Source organism: Xiphias gladius, chromosome 19 (assembly GCF_016859285.1).
Source record: "Xiphias gladius isolate SHS-SW01 ecotype Sanya breed wild chromosome 19, ASM1685928v1, whole genome shotgun sequence".
Taxonomy (NCBI): domain Eukaryota; kingdom Metazoa; phylum Chordata; class Actinopteri; order Istiophoriformes; family Xiphiidae; genus Xiphias; species Xiphias gladius.
Window position 1 is genome coordinate 30,000,679 of NC_053418.1, and position 17,693 is coordinate 30,018,371.

The following is a 17,693-nucleotide window of genomic DNA, read 5'->3' on the forward strand; positions in this document are numbered from 1 at the left end:
GACTGTGCCAGAAAGGTGTTGATTTTATTCTGTAATTTTGCAGGCCTTAGTGGTAGTGTTGTACTGCATTGTATTATGCACTCAGTGTTTATATTAGGTTGTACACAACCATTTAAAGACATTTGTCAAGAAAATATTTCGAACCTCCTTGCACACAAAGCAAGCTAAGTACTAGACAGCTTACTACTGCCCAACAGACTTTCAAGCCCAAAACAATCTTCTACATTATATGATGTGCATTTTAATAACCAGTAGATGTCCCTGTACATTTAGCTATCACAGACTCATTTGAAATTGACAAAATCTGAAATGTGTATTAGTTTATTAAGTTGTGCGTGCTTTAACATGGATAGCATGTTTAATACACCAAGACAAAGCAAAAGGTTGGCCAACGTAGGTGACTGGGCTACTAACTTTCACTGAGACTAAATCTCCATCCGCAAGCAATGTAGCAATATCCTGTTGTTGTGAGATGCTAATAGATAATGTTACATTACTGCCTTTAGTAGTTGACTTAATACGGCTTTAAAAGTAAAGTAATGTTTTTAAAATCTTAAAGTTAGGTTAACTCAATTTCTTTCTGGTGCACCTTAAGGTGTCTCTTCAATTTTGTGGTTTTCTTCCCAGTGATTTTGTAGCCACATGACTTCTCTCCTGACAATAAGTTACTATACACTCACTTTTTCTCTCAGCGGCATTATATTTGAAGTGGGTCCTAATATCAACCCCTTTATAATGCCGTTTGTTCTTTTCCCTACACTGAATGTTATCTGATCTGCATAGCTAGGTCCAGTATAGCACTGTTGGAAGTGCGTTAATGGGTGCGCTGGTGCGCTGCTGGTGTGCACAATCACCAGAAAGATGATTCAAGTGTGCAAGAAGAGAAATGTGCAACACAGCCATTCAAAGAAGGACATTTAGATTATGTTATTGCTTGAAAAAATGCTCTATGTAATTTCATCTCCTCTCTTTTCTTCAACCAAAATTGTTGTTTTTGTTAGGTTTTTTTAAAGTTTTTATTTTTTAAACTACATATTAGTCTTGTCTTTTTCATCAACGATATTGCATGTTGATATGATCACAGTCAGTGTTTAATGATGGTACCATCTCATCATTGTCTCATCTTTGTTGCAGTTACATTTCCCCTGTCACTATAAGCTTACATGGACCTTGGTTTATGAGGAGAGAGAATGTGCACACTTATACATCCGACTCAAGGTCAGTCAAGAAGTTATTTAATTTTACAAAATCTTTGAAAGCTCATAGTTATTAATGAATATCTTTTGTCCCACAAATGTGCACTAATATCTGCCTGAATACCATCTCCTTGAAGCTCCTAACAGGTACAGACGTCTCTGGATTTCCAGTTAAGAAGCTTTTACCTATTGTCCTAAAAGTAGGGCCAAAAATGTTCCACTCTGAGAACTATTGACCAGTTGGAACTCTGGGCTGCTTGATAAATGCAGGACTGCCTAAAGTCAGGTCAAAGAAAGCTAACCAGCTTCCCCTTCTATCTTTCTGAGGACCAGTTTGAGTTTTGGCCCTCGGAGTGAGGATATTTAGGGGAAAAAAGGACATTTTGGCAGGTCCTCACAACTTCAAAGGGCTGTTTGAGGGTTAAGACTTAGTTTTAGGGTTTAGGTTAGAATTAGGTTTAGGTTAGGGTTAGGGTAAGGATTGGGGTTAGGCATTTAGATGGTTAAAATTAAGGGACTAGGGAATGCACTATGTCAATGAGTGTCCCTTACAAAGATAGAAGTACAAACGTGTGTCTGTGTGTGCATAGATGCTTGCTTGTGTGTGTGTGTGTGTGTGTGTGTGTGTGTGTGTGTGTGTGTGTGTGTGTGTGTGTGTGTGTGTGTGTGTGTGTGTGTGTGTGTGTGTGTGTCTGTGTGGCTGTGTGGCTGAAGGTTTCTTATCACAGACTAAAAAATGCTGCTTCACTGTGAGCTAAGTGTTGGGGGGTTGGAGGTGAAGGGTTGAGGACAGGAGGAAAGGAGGACCCTGGTCATGTGACAGGACAGGGGTGAGGGGAGTGAAACAGTCAGATACATGTGAACATTATAACCAACAACAGTATATATGCTTAGACATTCACCAAGTCAAACTCTGTATGAGGATACACATTACAAACATTATACATTAGTTTATGAATCAGTTTTTACACTAGCCAATTGAAAGTCACTCATCATAGGACTTTTTCACCTTATCTTTATTTATATATTGTATCATACAAAAGCTGTGTTCATAAAATCCTTATTTAAGAGTCAGTGTATTGAGCATTTTCACTAAAGCTCTTACATTTCAATTGCTATTTCATGATATCTCGTTGCCACATTAATCTCACATTTACTATTTTGATTTCCTTTTATTCATGTCATATATTAATTCTTATTAAAAATAGGATACTCTTTCACGGGTCCTTAGTTTCCTACTATTATCCTTGAAAACAACTGATATGTAATTTTAAAATGTTCAAAGGACTATGTAATTGTATGTAATATGTAAAAATAATTATTATAGGAAAAAGGTAAAAATGTGAGACTGTGAACAGTTAGTACATGTTCTATTAATTCCAATTACCACAACCTTTTATCAAAATAACAGTCCCCAAGTCAGTACACAACATATGAACATGCAAAAATGTAAATCCTGTCTCTGTATAAATTACGGGCAAGCATACAAATTAACTTATAACTATCCACTGAAATGTTAATTTGATTTGATGACACTCTGATTGTAAAGTGGTGTTACAGAGGTGAAATTCTTCCTTCACAAACACAGATGCCGGCTTGCAGAGAGAACTTTAATTAGACAAAAGAGAAGTTTAATTTTCTTATTAAACTTACAGAATTATTGTTAATTACTGACAGCTGATATGATAATCAGCTGTCAGTAATATATATATTTATATATTTATTAGTGAACCTTGGAGGTACATAGAGAGAAAAAAGAAAAAAAAATGGTTTGTGTGCGTAATTTAATAATTATTAAATTGTGCTCTCAGTGTAATATTGTTTTTGCAATGAGATACCCACTTTCAAGCTTTCAGTTCACAAACTGCACCATAAAGCCACACTTCATGAATAAGAATTGGTCAAAACCTAGTATATGGCTGGAACGCCCCTTTAGCTGTTTGCTTCTCTCCTACCATCTGTGCTCACATATACACTCATTGAATACAGCCAAATTCCCAATAAAGCTGTTTTCATTAACATGTTTTACTGTTTCTGTTGTCAGACAACAACATAAGTATGAAATAGTGACTTAAACAAATCCCATTAAGACTGGCTAACCAGCAGTCATTTCCGAGCTATTTCTAAGCTGCTCTCAAATTAGTAATTCATGTTCTTGATTTAATATTATTTTATTTTATTTCTTGATTTTATTTTATTTTTTTATTATTTTAAGTAGCTATAAGGTTTTGTCCAGAAAGTTGCTAGATTTGTCGCTAGGTGCTTTCACAGACATTCACTGTTTTGGTCAAGCTGGATTTTGATAAACAGCAACGTTACAGATACCTTACCTGCCCATCAGACTACATGTACCTAACCTAACCTTTCTCACATTTTGATATTTTTTCACTTCGCTCCTATGTTTTTGAAGATGTGAGGACCCCCCTGCTGGTTCAGACTGGCGGTCATCTCAGCAGCTTGCAGTGCAGCTCCCAAGATGACCAGCTGGTCAATGTGTGCTTTCGTCCCTGGGGAGACTAGTTTTATCTCAAAAAGCCTTTTGGTAATTTACCAATGGATCTGTTGTCTGTAGCATTTTAATGTATGTTATAATTCCTTTTGGAAGATAAAATTTGGTCTCAGAGTTGAAATATAGTATTTGTGTGTGTCTGAAGGTAGAGTTCAATACATACAGTTAGGTCCATAAGTATCTGGACAGTGACACAATTTTTGTAATTTTGCCTCTGTACATCACCACAATGGGTCTGAAACAAAGCCATCAAGATGTGTTTTAAGTGTAGACTTTCAGCTTTAATTGAAGGGGTTTAACAAAAATATTGCATTTACTGTTTAGGAATTGCAGTCATTTTTGTACATAGTCCCTCATTTTCAGAGGCTCAAAAGTAATTGGACAATTAAGTTACAATCAGCTTCATAGCCAGGTGTCACCTGTTCACTAATTATTTCACGACAATTAATTTGCTTAAAACCCGAGCTTATCAGTGGCTTGGCTCTGGTAAACAGACTTTTTCGAGGAAAAAAATCTTATTCACAGTGAGTGTAGTAAAAGACAAATATATAAAAAAATAAAGCAAAACTAAATATAGACCGCACCTGCCTCTGTTCACTTTTGTTTATGTACATTATAAGATCCCCAAAGAGGCAGCACTGTTAAACTGTCCATAAAACATGTATTTTCTCCCTTCAGTTTTGTCTTCAGTTTGTGCAGCAGCTTATTATGATCCATAGTAAAGTTCAATTGTTAAGTGACATCTAGCGGTCCTGTCTTTTCAGCAAAATCAACAAGTGACAGTGCCCTCTAGTGGCCGAATTAATTATGATGGGAGCAATGAAGGAAATCAGGTGACATTTTTATAAACCCAACATTCAGACCTTGACCTGTATGCAGAGGCAGCCTAGTAAACCTATATGGGAACTATGTATTTTTCATTAAGGAGTGACTTTGTGGCTTTGTTTGAGGGCAAGAGAGTGATCATGGGTGTCTCATGGCAAAAATAATATTAAATCAAGAACATGAATTACTAATTTGAGAGCACAAATCATTAATTCAGAGTACGATTTTTTTCTTCACCTGCCAGGCTCTGTATTTTCTACACTGCTCTTTGCTAATGATAATTGGTGTTGGAGCGAATCTGTGTATTTTTCCAACCAAGGTGTTACTGATGTACCACAGTCTGGTAGAGTACAGAAAACAAAGGTTCAGACTCACTACAGTCAGCTCAGGACATAGTTACTATTATTTGATTTCCTGATTCTAAGTAAGTGGTACTTACTTTGTGTACTGTCTCAAAACATTGTCCTCATTTTATTATAATTATTATGTAATTATGTAGTTCTTTCCAGTCAATTTTTCAAAGAAATTAATAAGATATTACAAACCTGTAAAATTAAGTATACAAACACACAAAACACGTAAACACATACACACACACACACAGAACTCTACACCTTGATTAACAGAGAGGAAAAGATGTCACACATGTTGACCAAGGTGATTAGTAAGACAACTTCGATTTGAGATGATAAATCACAATGTATTTAGCTCGTTTACTTGCTACCACTACCTTTTCACACTTAGGAAGAAAAGACTGTTGAAGTAATTTTCTAACGCACAAGTGCACTTTCCACACATATATGCATATGTGTATAATAATGTGTGCAATATCATAGTTGATCTCTGAACAGTGGAAGATGAGTCAAGGGCAGCTTAACAAGCACACTTGTTGCTATAGCTAGTCCCCTGTCAAAGATCCTAGGATTATCCACAATGTGCAAGCGCAAACATCCAAAAAGTGCTGCTCTCACCTCCGCTTGACAAGCCCTCGCCTTTGTCAACGGGACACGGTCACGCCCATGAAAATTACAGAAATGATAGATACAGCTGGTATTCAACCTAGATTCCAGTAACAATAGCCTACAAGATGAATGAAGACCAGAACTCTGTTCTGACATGTAAGGAGAGATATTACTTCTACTTTGTATCGTTCTAACTGATATCTTTAACTGGTCAAGCGCTACTTGCCTTGCTTGTCCTGACGGCATGCCACTGACCTATAGTAAGATAAATAGTAGAATATCAGGTGATAAAATGAAAGCTGAAAACCATTAAATGTATTATCATTACACAATTAGCTTTATCAAAATGGCAAAGACGTGGTTTTGGATGTTAAGATAGACTTCTGTACATATTATATATCGATAGAGAGAGAGAAAGGTACAACTGGTTATATTTTCATATAACATGACTTCAGTCATAATTCGGTATGATGAGAAATAAGAAAATAATGGGAAAAAGGGATATCAGAAAATGAAACATACAAAAAGAGAAAAAATACTTGAGGTACAGTATGATGCCTTGCTTGTCCTGACGACACGCCACTGACCAGTAGTAAGATAAATAGTAGAATATCAGGAGATAAAAAGAAAGCTGAAAAACATTAAATGTATTACCATTACACAGTCAATTTTATCCTTATGGCAAAGACATGGTTTTGGATGTTAAGACACACTACTGTACATATTATATATTGATAGAGAGAGAGAGAGAGATAGAACTGGTTGTGTTGTCATATAACACGACTTCAGTCATAATTATGTATGAAGGGAAATAAGAAAGTAATGTGAAAATAGGGTCTTAGGAAATAAAAATACAGAAAACACAGAAAATGCTAGAGGTACAGTGTGATGTCAAATTGTGCCTGCATAATGTATCGTCTACTAGAGGCAGTCTGACTGAGCTTGAAACATAGTGCAATATACTAACTTCAGACCAGGGTGTGCGTACACTACACGAGTGTGTCTGAGTGTGTACTATGTGTGTTTTCACCTTGATGCGGCTGACGGCCTCTTGTGCCTGCATCATGCGGATGTTCTTGGATGGTGTTTTATCTGACAGCAGCTGGGTGGAGCCCAAGTAGTTGGCTGCAAAGATGATCCCATCGATCAGGTCCTCTGGGTCACACGGGCCTGGGACTGGAGGGAGCAGAGTGGTTCGCCACTTCGGGATTAACATAGTAAGATGCACTAATCAATATGTTTATTAACAATGGCTCAGTTACCAGTTGGGAGAATGAGCTAACAGTTGGAGACGTGTTCTTTTCACGAATTTCAGTCCACAGTAGTTGTGGACTGAAAAATGCATCAGGATTGTTTAGATGTTCCTTTGCAAATGGAATTTAGTGGTGAGGACGCAGGAAAGGTTTTCTTCAGATGACTCTTCCACGAAGGCCATATTTACATACAGTGCACCACTCCTCCAGTTTGCCAAATTTTCCTGAAGGTCTTTTTCAGTCAAATGGGGGTTTTGATTTGCCTTCTGCAGTCCTATGAGCAGTTCTCTCTGAAAGTTTTCTTGGTCTTGCAGACCTCAACATGACCTCCACCGTTCCTGTTAACTGCTATTTCTTAATTACATTATGAACTGAGGAAACGGCTACCTGATTTGCTATCTTCTAATAGCCTTCTCCTGCTTTGTGGGCATCAGTTATTTTAATTTTCAGAGTGCTAAGCAGCTGCTTAGAGGAGTCCATGGCTTCTGACTGTTGGGAAAAGGTTTGAGAAGTCAGAGTATTTGTAAAGCTTTGAAATTTGCACCTCTTGGCCTTTCCTAATGATGATTATGAACAAGCCAGAGCCCTAACACGCTAATTAAGGTCTGAGACCTTGGTAAAAGTTATCTGAGAGCTCAAATCTCCCGGGGTGCCCAAACTTTTGTAAGGTGCGCCTTTCCTCTTTTTTATTGTAAAATTGTACAAAACAAAAATAATAGACTCATCTTGCTTAAAATGTTGAAAAGAATGTTTCACCTGCAACTTTATGCCTTTTTTAGATCAATTCATCTTCTACTCTACTCTCTTCTACTATTTCATAATAACGGAAATTTTGACCAGGGATGCCCAAATTTTTCATGCCACTGTATTTGACTGTCCAGATACTAAAATATTGTATACCATCAATTACCACTGGGTAGAACACCTCATTTGCTCCCTCAACCCACTGAGAGTTACCTCTTTAGAATTTTACAAGCAGCAGCACTGAAACAGATGCCAAAAATCTAGCTGAAACTATCTGCACCACAAATTGGTTAAATGGAAGGACACAATAGATATAATCTACTAAATGGGGATGTTAATGATTGGATTAGAAATTAGGTTAATTTGTTGTACAAAAATAAATATCATACAATAAAAATTGTACAATACAGCCATTGGTTTTACTCCTGATATTTCAAAACAAACTGCATTTTATTTAATTTGATTTGATGTGAAGTGCTTTTTTGTCTTCTTTTTTTTGTTTCATTTATGGGTAATTATTGGATTTCTCCACACACACAAACACATACACACACACACACACACACAAAAACACACTTTTAACAATAGGCTCCATAGGTTGCAATCTTATCTATTTAAGTTATGAATCTTCAGTTATAACAATATATGAAAGTGTCTAACAAATATCAACTTTTATTGTGATAACAAAAAGTATTTCTTGATATAACATAGGTAAGTTGTGATAACAGGACAAATTATAGCATGAAGGGGTACCACTATATAATATGAATACTGCTTAAATAGTGACTGTCTTAAATTAATGTGCTGTGCTTTAATTTAAAAAAAAAAAAAAAAAAAAACTTTAACTGTGAGATTCTATTTGGATCTTAATGCAGTTTATAAATATTATTAATCGAATGTGCGTGTCCCACATCTCTCTCTATTAGGGCAGCCAGCATGAGTGCCCGACAGTTTTCCAAAGAAACGTTTGAACCGTCTCTGAGTCTTACCCAAACATCCAGGGCAACCTGCTGGCTGACCTATTCACCCTGCATATTCATCCGTACATGCCAGTTTGTTTAGATGTGTGAGTCCGACTTTCACTGCTGTTATACTGTCCTCTGAGGAAACTCAAAAAGCTAAATGCACAGGAAAATTATGCTGTGAATTATTATGAAGACAAGTCATTTCATTACAGTATTTGACTGTATTTATCCGAACCAGAGTAAAAAGACTAGGAGCTAAGACAAACAGGCAGAAGGCAACAGGACCGTCCAGAAAGACAACATACCTCGGTAACCAGCTGACTGCTTAAAAATCCAGACTTGAAAAAATAGATGTCTCCACGGATTATTGTAATTCCAGCAGTGTAAGTAAATGGAATGATTTTGCAGCAAAAAATCAACATGGTTCCCCTGGAGACCGAAGACAGTCAGTTTTTATATTTACAACATGTAAAATGCTGTGTGATTACGTCAGCTGGCAGGTTGGACCTGGATGTAGATCCCTATAAGTTAGCCATAATGGCTGTCCCTCGTGGCTACCTTCTGTTTTTACTTTGGGTCAGACTCAGAGACAAAAGTTTGAAACGTTTATTTGGAAAGCAGTAGGACAATTGTGCTAATTGCCCCAATAAAAGTTTTGCATGAGTTCATACCAAGCTGGTACCGAGTTGAAATAAACCGGAAATATCCTTTAACAAGTTATCAAGACTGCAGTTAGAAATATTAATATGTCTTTAATAAGGGAGACAATGAATTTTGCTCTTGTTGCTCCTCAACACCAAAACAGCCTCCTCAAATTCACTGTGATTCCAAATCAGTCATTTTTTAAAACATCTTTTTCTTGATGTTATAACCAAATATTTTGTGGTTTGAACACTTCAGTTACATTGTCTGAAAAGTGCCATTTAAAATGAGTTGGCTTGATTGCTTTCAAGTGTAAATCTCCAATAAGCCCTCCATACTACAATTATGAATGTTAACCATTAAACAAGGGGCATGGACTTCTGACCTTCTTATAAGTTATCCACAGTGGTTGGTGAGTCATCTGCAATGATGAGAGTGAATAAAATATTTATAACGAGATCTCATAATAATCCTAATTTAAAGTCTCCACTTTAAATGGTAAAACGTTTTAATAAATTAATTTTGGTCTAGATTCTCTGGAGCTCTCTTCCATGAGGTAAGTGGCAGTCCTCTGGAGGCTCTTCCAGATGAAGTAAGCACTTTATTTAATGTATTCTAACAGACAGACATATATGAAAAATAACATTTCCAATTATAAAAAAATAATGAAGATACATTTAATTTAAATTTAAATTGATGTAGCAGTTTTCTAATGGAAATTCCCCTGGAAATCAACAACTGCTTAGAAACTCAACAACTCAAAAAAATGTTAAAATAACTACCTCAGACCTTTGGCTCTATTTTCCCTACAGTTAGTGCCAAATTAGACAATCCATTCTCATACTGCAGGATGATAAACATCACCAAGAGAATGCAAGATTTACAATCTGGCAACCCCAAAAATGTTCATTACTTTTAAACCTTTGTGATTGTGTGTGTGTGCGCGTGTGTGTAGGTGTGTGTGTGTTTGTGTGTGTGTGTGCGCGTGTGCGTGTGTGTTTCCAGCTCTGATTTGTGGTTATTGTACTTAAACTAGCAACTGTGTTTCCACATAGGAAAGTGCATGAAGTAGAAACTCTATGGCAAATTTCTTATGAATGTAAACATATTACACTTATATTATCCTAAGAATTGTGAAGTTTGAAACTAAGATGATTTTATGTTATTATTATCTTATTATTATCAGCATATAGATCAACCATTACCACCTTATTTCCCTCTTTTCATCATCATCATTCATTTTACCACCTATCATTACCTGGGCCTTATCAAACTAGTATTTATCCATCCATTCATTTTCTACCGCATATCCAAAGTTGGGTCATGTTGGCAACAGGTTAAGCAAGGAAGCCCAGACGTCCCTCTCCCCAGCAACAATTTCCACCTACTCGTAGGGGCGTTCCCAGGCCAGAATAGATATATGATCTTTCCAGCTTGCTCTGGGTGTACCCCGGGATCTCCTACCAACTGCACATGTCTGGAAAACTCCAGTGGAAGGCGCCCAGTAGACATCTTAATCAGATGCTCAAACCACGTCAATTGGCTAAATTTCGAGTATTCATGACAGGTATATTTTTGCTATGAACAAAGTAGGATAAAAAATATATATATTTGTGACGAAAAAGGTGAGTGCACTTGAAATGAGCTTTCAGTTAGTGAACACACTTTCCTCTCTCCTGCTACCAGAAAGTCTATGAATGCACCAGAGCAGGGAATCAAATGCACACACACACAAACACACACACACACACACACACACACACACACGCACGCACGCACGCACTCAAAAGTTCTACATTTCCAACATTATGTCTTTAAGGTCAATTTCACATATATGCTCATAAATCAAAAAATGTTGCAAGCTATCATAAACAAATTTGATGTAGCTGTTTGGAACCTAACTCGTTTTACTAAACAATCTTGGGACACTAGGGGGAAACTTTTTAAAAAAATGTAATATCTCATAATTGAATGCACTTTTTCTGAAATTAATATGACACAATCTCTGATCATGTCTCAGTCAACATGTGAAATTTGATTGAATTATAAACAAGGTTTATAAACAACTTTTAGCAATATGGCACTCAGAATGCCAAAAAACTGTCAAAAATCACCAGAGAGCTGTAGAAACTTCATTCCTCTTGCAATATGTAATGAAACTTTGCTTCACTGCAACCAATGGTCAATTAGGAAGTTCATCACTATGTTTTTTTCAAAATTTGCATTATCAATTAACTCTGAAAACCCCTTTAAGTATTTGTTCAAATGCTACCAAAATTGCATCACAGATTTTATTTGAATCTACAACCGAAATGGTGTAAAAAGTTTTGAAATCTGTTTAAAACTGAGGACATAGTGACAATAAATGTTTTAGCATAATATCTATCGTACAAACAACATGTCCTAACTTAACAAATGCCTGATCAAACTGAAAATCACAATTGTGCGATTTTTTTTCAGCTTTTCTTCTTCTAATTTGGAAACAAACAACTTTTCAATGACCTTTCACAATTGTGAAAGTAATATAATAATGTATAGTATAATTAATATATACTATAATAATAAAATACTACACTATATAATGTAATATAGTAATATAATTAGTACACTCTTATTTCCATTTTTATAAAGCAGGGTGACCTACAAATGTAGATAAGATTTTCAATAAGGCAGCCAATAGTCTTTTTTACTCTACTCCTATCAGTCTCATCACAGTCAGCTAATATTTTCTTGCTTTTCTTTACAATAGCCTTTACAATGTTTTTCAGTAACATCATCATTAACAAAATAATGTAGAGAAGTAGTGGACAGGGAGCTTAGCTCGTCTCATTTTCACCATCAACTTATTTTAAATGTCTTGTATTTCATTTCAGGGACATACTTCTATTTCATGAAATCTCTGTATAAATGATTTTTTTCTTATTCTTTTGTTAGGTTTTTTATAACCCTTTTGTTATCCAAGGCTTCTTATCATAATTTTGTTTCCTATCACACAGCAGTCTGGGGCAATACTTGTCACATAGTGATATGTATATTTTCAAAACTAATAATATGCAACATTCAGCTCCTCTACATACACTCAATTGCCTCTGCCGCTGCAGAGTTTGGATCAGCAGCGTACTAATAATAATTTCATGATCTTCATTTTCCGCAATCATTGATTCTGCTGCATGCATTTTTTTTCCAATTCCCCAACCTCTTCTTCTAGTTAATTTATTTCCTTCTTAATTTTAAAGTTTCCTGAAGTTTCCAAATGGAATTCTCTGATTTCTTTCTATATTTCAACAATTACCAACCTGCCTTCCATATTTTCACCAAAGTTTTTGAGCAGAGCTCAGTTCGTTTAGCAGAATTTCTTTGGTTAAGTTATCTTTTTTCTTTTCTACCACTCTCTCACTCAAGTTTCTCTTAGTTAAGTTGTAGCACTTCAGTCTGATAAACTAATATTAAGGTTTGTTTGTGTCACAATCACCAGCAGACTGGCAGTCAGCTTGTCTTTGATCTTCTTGTTATGATGAGAGGAAACACCTTAAGTGTGCTAATCTCTTCTATGAGCTGTGTGTCACAGCCACTGCTCCTGCTACTGACCATGTTGGTGAGCAGCCAAATCAGCAGCCAAACTACAATAAATGACTTTAAATGATCAATTTATTTAGAATACCAGCATGCATCTGTCCCTTTCGCCTCACACAGTTTCTCCCTTCCTGCCTCCCCTTCAACTCTCCCTTCACAGTTTGAAATACCTCTGCACCAGAGGATGAAGCACTCACCTTCTACATATGTGGGGAAGGATGCAAGGGTTTTCGTGGACTATGAATAAAAAGATAGGAGAATTTTAGGAGTTTTTTTCAAACATTACTTCAACTTGATGTGCATAAAGTGAAAATGAGACAAAGTGCAGTGAGTATTTAATGAATAGTAAAATATTTAACACACATCTTTACTGGAGGGAGAAGAATCAAAGCTCTCATCCTGCAGCAGATGTCTGTAGGATGATTCTGCTCCTGGAGGAGAGGGCGAGCTTGAACCAGGAGACTGCCGGAAAAGAATAACAAGTTGGGAAAAAAAGCAGAACAAAATCTGTGATTTACATTTAACTCAAACCCAGGCACCACTTTTAACAAACAACAAATGTACCATGTTTTACCAAATGAAGACCAAATGAATGTACCAAATGAAACTCTGGTAAATTTTCTCTGGCATGCTGTTGAGGTTAAACATTAGGTTTGTCAAGAATGGTCTCTACAAATATGATATCAAATTGTGTGACTACAACTTGGTGTGTGAGAGTTTGAGAATGAGTATTCCATTAAGGAAACTCTAAGTCTGAGAGAGCATGTTTTGAAACAACATCAAAGAGTAGCTTCTCTACATCTGTACATGATCACAACAAACATGATCTACACCACCGTTTGAATGGAGGTCTACAGAAATTACTGTGTTACAGTGAACAACTTTGATCCAGAAGACACTACAGATCAATCTGCATTTTAACAGGACCTCAGGAGACCATGTTATCTTACAGCCTGATACTGAAATACTTTACTTCTGTGAAGTTACAGGTCAGCAAAGAGCCGCAGAGCACAACATGACCCATGCAGGCATGGTTAGCGGATAAGCTAAGGGCATTAGCAGCTGCCAAAGATGATCAAAGAGCGATAAGTAACTTAAATGAAGAAGCTGCCAGTATTGCCTCCCAGAGCTGCTGTTTTCAAGGTGTGCCACCACCCACCATTATAGATTTGCCTATTAACGATGTTCCACAGGTTCTCAGTAGGATTGAAATCAGGGGAGGATGGTGGCCCCACCAGGATTTTTTTCTCCTTTTATGTTCATAGCAACCAAGTAGTCAGTGGTGTTTTCTACCCTTTGGGATTACCTGCATGAAGATGAAGTACTCTGGAGGGCAAGAATCTTCTTTTTATACCATGGCAGGTCAGTTAGGAACTCCATATATCTCCATATATCATATTATGTTGAGGTCAGAGACCCTAAAGGGACCTACCACTTCCCAATATTTCAGCCCCGATCACTTCGCCACCTCCTTGCTTATGTCGTAGTCTTGTTGGGACAGTGTGGCCATTCATCAGTTCATTGGTGAATAAAACAGTTTGAAAATTAGCTGAGCTCAATACAAACGTTTCTCTTTGTGAGTTATGATTAGGGATGGCCGAAATACAGCTTCATGCACGACTACTAGGCTCTGGGGGATCCTACATCAAGAGGTTCTTGGGGGTCCAGAGACACCAGCTGTTTAAATACCTGTTTAGTGCTCAACAGTGGCTTTTTATAGCTGCCCTTTTAATACTATTAATTTGCCTGATGGAAACTTTCTTTAATAAGCCTTTATCTTACCAAAGTCATCTGTGCTCTGAAACTTTCACAAATCTTTTCACAGTTGAATGATCTCTCAAGTTTATGCAGAATACCAATTATTTTCATGCCTTCTGCAAGACATTGCAGTATTTTTTACTTTTCATCTTGATAAAGATCATTCTTAATCCCCATACTGCATGACAGCTGTGACTTGCTTAATAATGTGGAAGAACCTCTTTAAGTAGGTTTCCCTTTAATTGAGATCACTTGGAAAGCTAATTAACAGCACTGTCTGAGATTGATACCAGTTCTAAAAGGCTTAAATCTCTTACGTATATTTTATCTTAAAAGCTGAGAAATAAAAAAAACAAAAACTTTCATTAAAAAATTAAAAACTAAATGTTTATTTTAGTGAAATCCTGCTCATATATCACTTGTATAATAATTTGGAACACAGCATTTATGGCATTTTGGAAAGCCTAAAGGAGACTGTCACCTTTGCCTAATTGATCTGAACTCAGCACAAAGGTTAAAAATTGTTCATCAAACTCAGTGAAGGTGTGAAAGACACCTTAGAGTCTATATAACACCAACAGAGGGCAGAAAGACAAGATCAATCAAATCAGCTGAGATATGGTACACAGCCATCATCAAGAGCATTAGCTGGTTCGGTGAGCTGAAAGGATCCACTGACACACTGACTGGACAAATCAAAGCAAAACATCACAACATATCGCCTCTGTATGGGAGAGAGGGCAGCATATGACATAACACAGAAACATAGACAAGCAGGAAACATCTTGTAGGCTACAGCTCCCACAAATTCTATATTTCATATCTGGTACAGTTGGCTGGGACAGTACTTACATTTTGTTTTAGTCTACCTTATCTTTGATGTTCAGGTCCATGCTTTTTAATATTTTTTTTATGACTTTTGCATACCATTTAAAACGTTGGTTTAAAAAGCAAATTTTTCACTTCACTGTAGTGGCATCTCTCCATACAGATAGCTCTGGTTTTAGTAATCCAGGTTTTGAGATATCTGTCTCAGACATTTCTGCATCCTAATACGACAGAGGTGAAAAGAAACGTGCTGCTCAGGACAGTATCAGGTCTTTCCAGAAACAGTGTCGTCAAGCAGAAGATATTTTCAAACCTGGGCAGATAAATAAAACTATCTTCAAAGATAGGTACCCCTAGGGGAAGTGAGAAATTCAGAAATAACTAACCTCAAATGTTTGTATGTAATCAGGGGTCATATATTACCACTGACATCAGGCTCATGAAAATGTAAAGTGGGTCAAAGGCTACAAACAGTTTGTGTAGTGATTAGCCATGACATACAGTGAGGGTGTGCAAAACAGGCTTGGCCATCTCAGACAATTAATAAAGCTACAAATGTCATTAAAAAACAATATAAAAAATACCATAGAGCAATACACATTGGGAATAATAATAATAGAGAAAAAAAAAGTCATGGGAAATGTATGCGGTCTCTAGACCACAAGCACTTGTGGTTTGTTTTTTTTTCTGATTATGTGTTTATCTTGTAGCTGACAGCATCTCCAGCCCTGAAGTACACGTTGGGTGCAAAGATCTTTTTCTCTTTTTCACACAAGTGAGTGAATGGTTTTGAAATTTTGGTGAATTAAGTCTTTAAGGGCCTGTTGATATCTTGCCTGAGGAAATAATGTCAGTAAACAGATTAATGTTAGTGAGGTAATCAACAATCAACAGGATTCAAGAGTGGCCCTGGTTTCTAACACATTATCTCAACATCACAACTCTGTCTCCAGATAACAAATTGCACTCATATATAATTTGTTAAGTTACTGTAAACAACCATGTACTATATGTTTGATGTTTGATTCTAATGACAGGGAAAATAGAGAACAGTCTGAAACAGTTTTTAATTAGAACTAAGTTAGTTGTGTTAGTTTTAAAGCAGCCATTGGATTTCCTTGAAAGAATTGATCAAATTAAACCCAAATAAATAATAATTAATTGTCCATTTATTATTGGAAGCTTCATTTATAAACTTCATATACAGCACTGTGAAAATGTTTTAGGTGCTAAAGGTAAATGAGCATGTTTTCAAAAATAATGCCATAAATAGTTTTTATTTATCAGTGAACTTCATCCAAATTGTAAAGTAAAGAGAAAAAATCCAAATCAAATCAATATTTTCTTTAAAACAGCACCAGTTCTCATCGGTACATCTGCTCACAGTTTATCAGGTTCTTGGTAGGTAGGTTGTTCCAAGCATCTTGGAGAACTTAACACAGTTCTTCTGTGGATTTAGGCTGTCTCAGTGACTTCTGTCTCTTCATATAATCCCAGACTGACTCCATAATTTTGAGATCAGTACTCTGTGGGGGGAAGACCAACTGTCACAGGACTCCTTGTTCTTCTTGTCTCTGAAGATAGTTCTTTATGACTCTGGCTGTATGTTTGGGCTCGTTGTCCTGCTGCAGAATGAATTTGGGAACGAGCCAATGCCTCCCTGATGGGATTATGTTTAAAGTGCCTAAACAGTTTGCACAGTACTTTATGTTGACTTGTATATTTGTCTGTGGACAAATTTCATAGGTAACACTTTACTTTAAGTCCCCCTACTTAGCATCTATGAGCATTATACAAACATGTAATGAATGGTTTATAACAGACTACAATGTCGTTGTAAACAGCTATAAGGACATTATAAGTGTTCATTAAGGGACAGTATTTGTTCTAACTTCTCCTATATAGACATATTTTATAGTATGACAGCTGTGTTTTCTTGAGGGGTGGGTTGATAGTTTCACAAAACATTTTGACACAAATAATACTAACTCCTGTTTTGAGTATCAGTACTAGCGCCGGTAAGATTGATTCAAAAAAAAAAAGAAAAAAAATCTCCCTCATATTAGATCATCCTCTGGGCACATGAACACTCATTAAAATCCGATTCACATTTTAACCTGTATGTCATTAAGTAATAAGTCACATGCAAAAAGAAAATCATAGTGTTTGCTGGTAATTATTTGGTTTTAATTAAAATATATTTGGAAGAAGCCTATTAATAATGCATCCACCTCATATATCATGACGCATTTCTCTTCCCTACAAGTACCAAGTACTGACTTTTGCACATTACCGTTTAATTTTTTTCTATTTGTTTAAGGTCATAAAATAAAAAGTAACAATGCATTAGCATTTGAAGAAAAGTTAAATTTGCTGCAGTGGTGGTATTAACCGCTTTTCATTTTAAAAATCAACAAACTAAGTCAGCCCCAAATTAC

General features: G+C 36.3%; 1 protein-coding gene across 1 annotated transcript in view; it reads right to left on the reverse strand.

Annotated features, from left to right (window-relative positions):
• The window catches only part of apba1a (amyloid beta (A4) precursor protein-binding, family A, member 1a), a 71,311-nt gene that overhangs the window by 22,510 nt on the left and 31,108 nt on the right, over positions 1–17,693 (reverse strand). The window contains exons 3-5 of the mRNA XM_040156234.1: positions 13,033–13,131; positions 12,867–12,906; positions 6,523–6,668 (exon numbers count right to left, since the gene is read on the reverse strand). Coding sequence (XP_040012168.1) covers positions 6,523–6,668; positions 12,867–12,906; positions 13,033–13,131 — 285 coding nt within the window. The remainder of the gene's footprint in view (positions 1–6,522; positions 6,669–12,866; positions 12,907–13,032; positions 13,132–17,693) is intronic.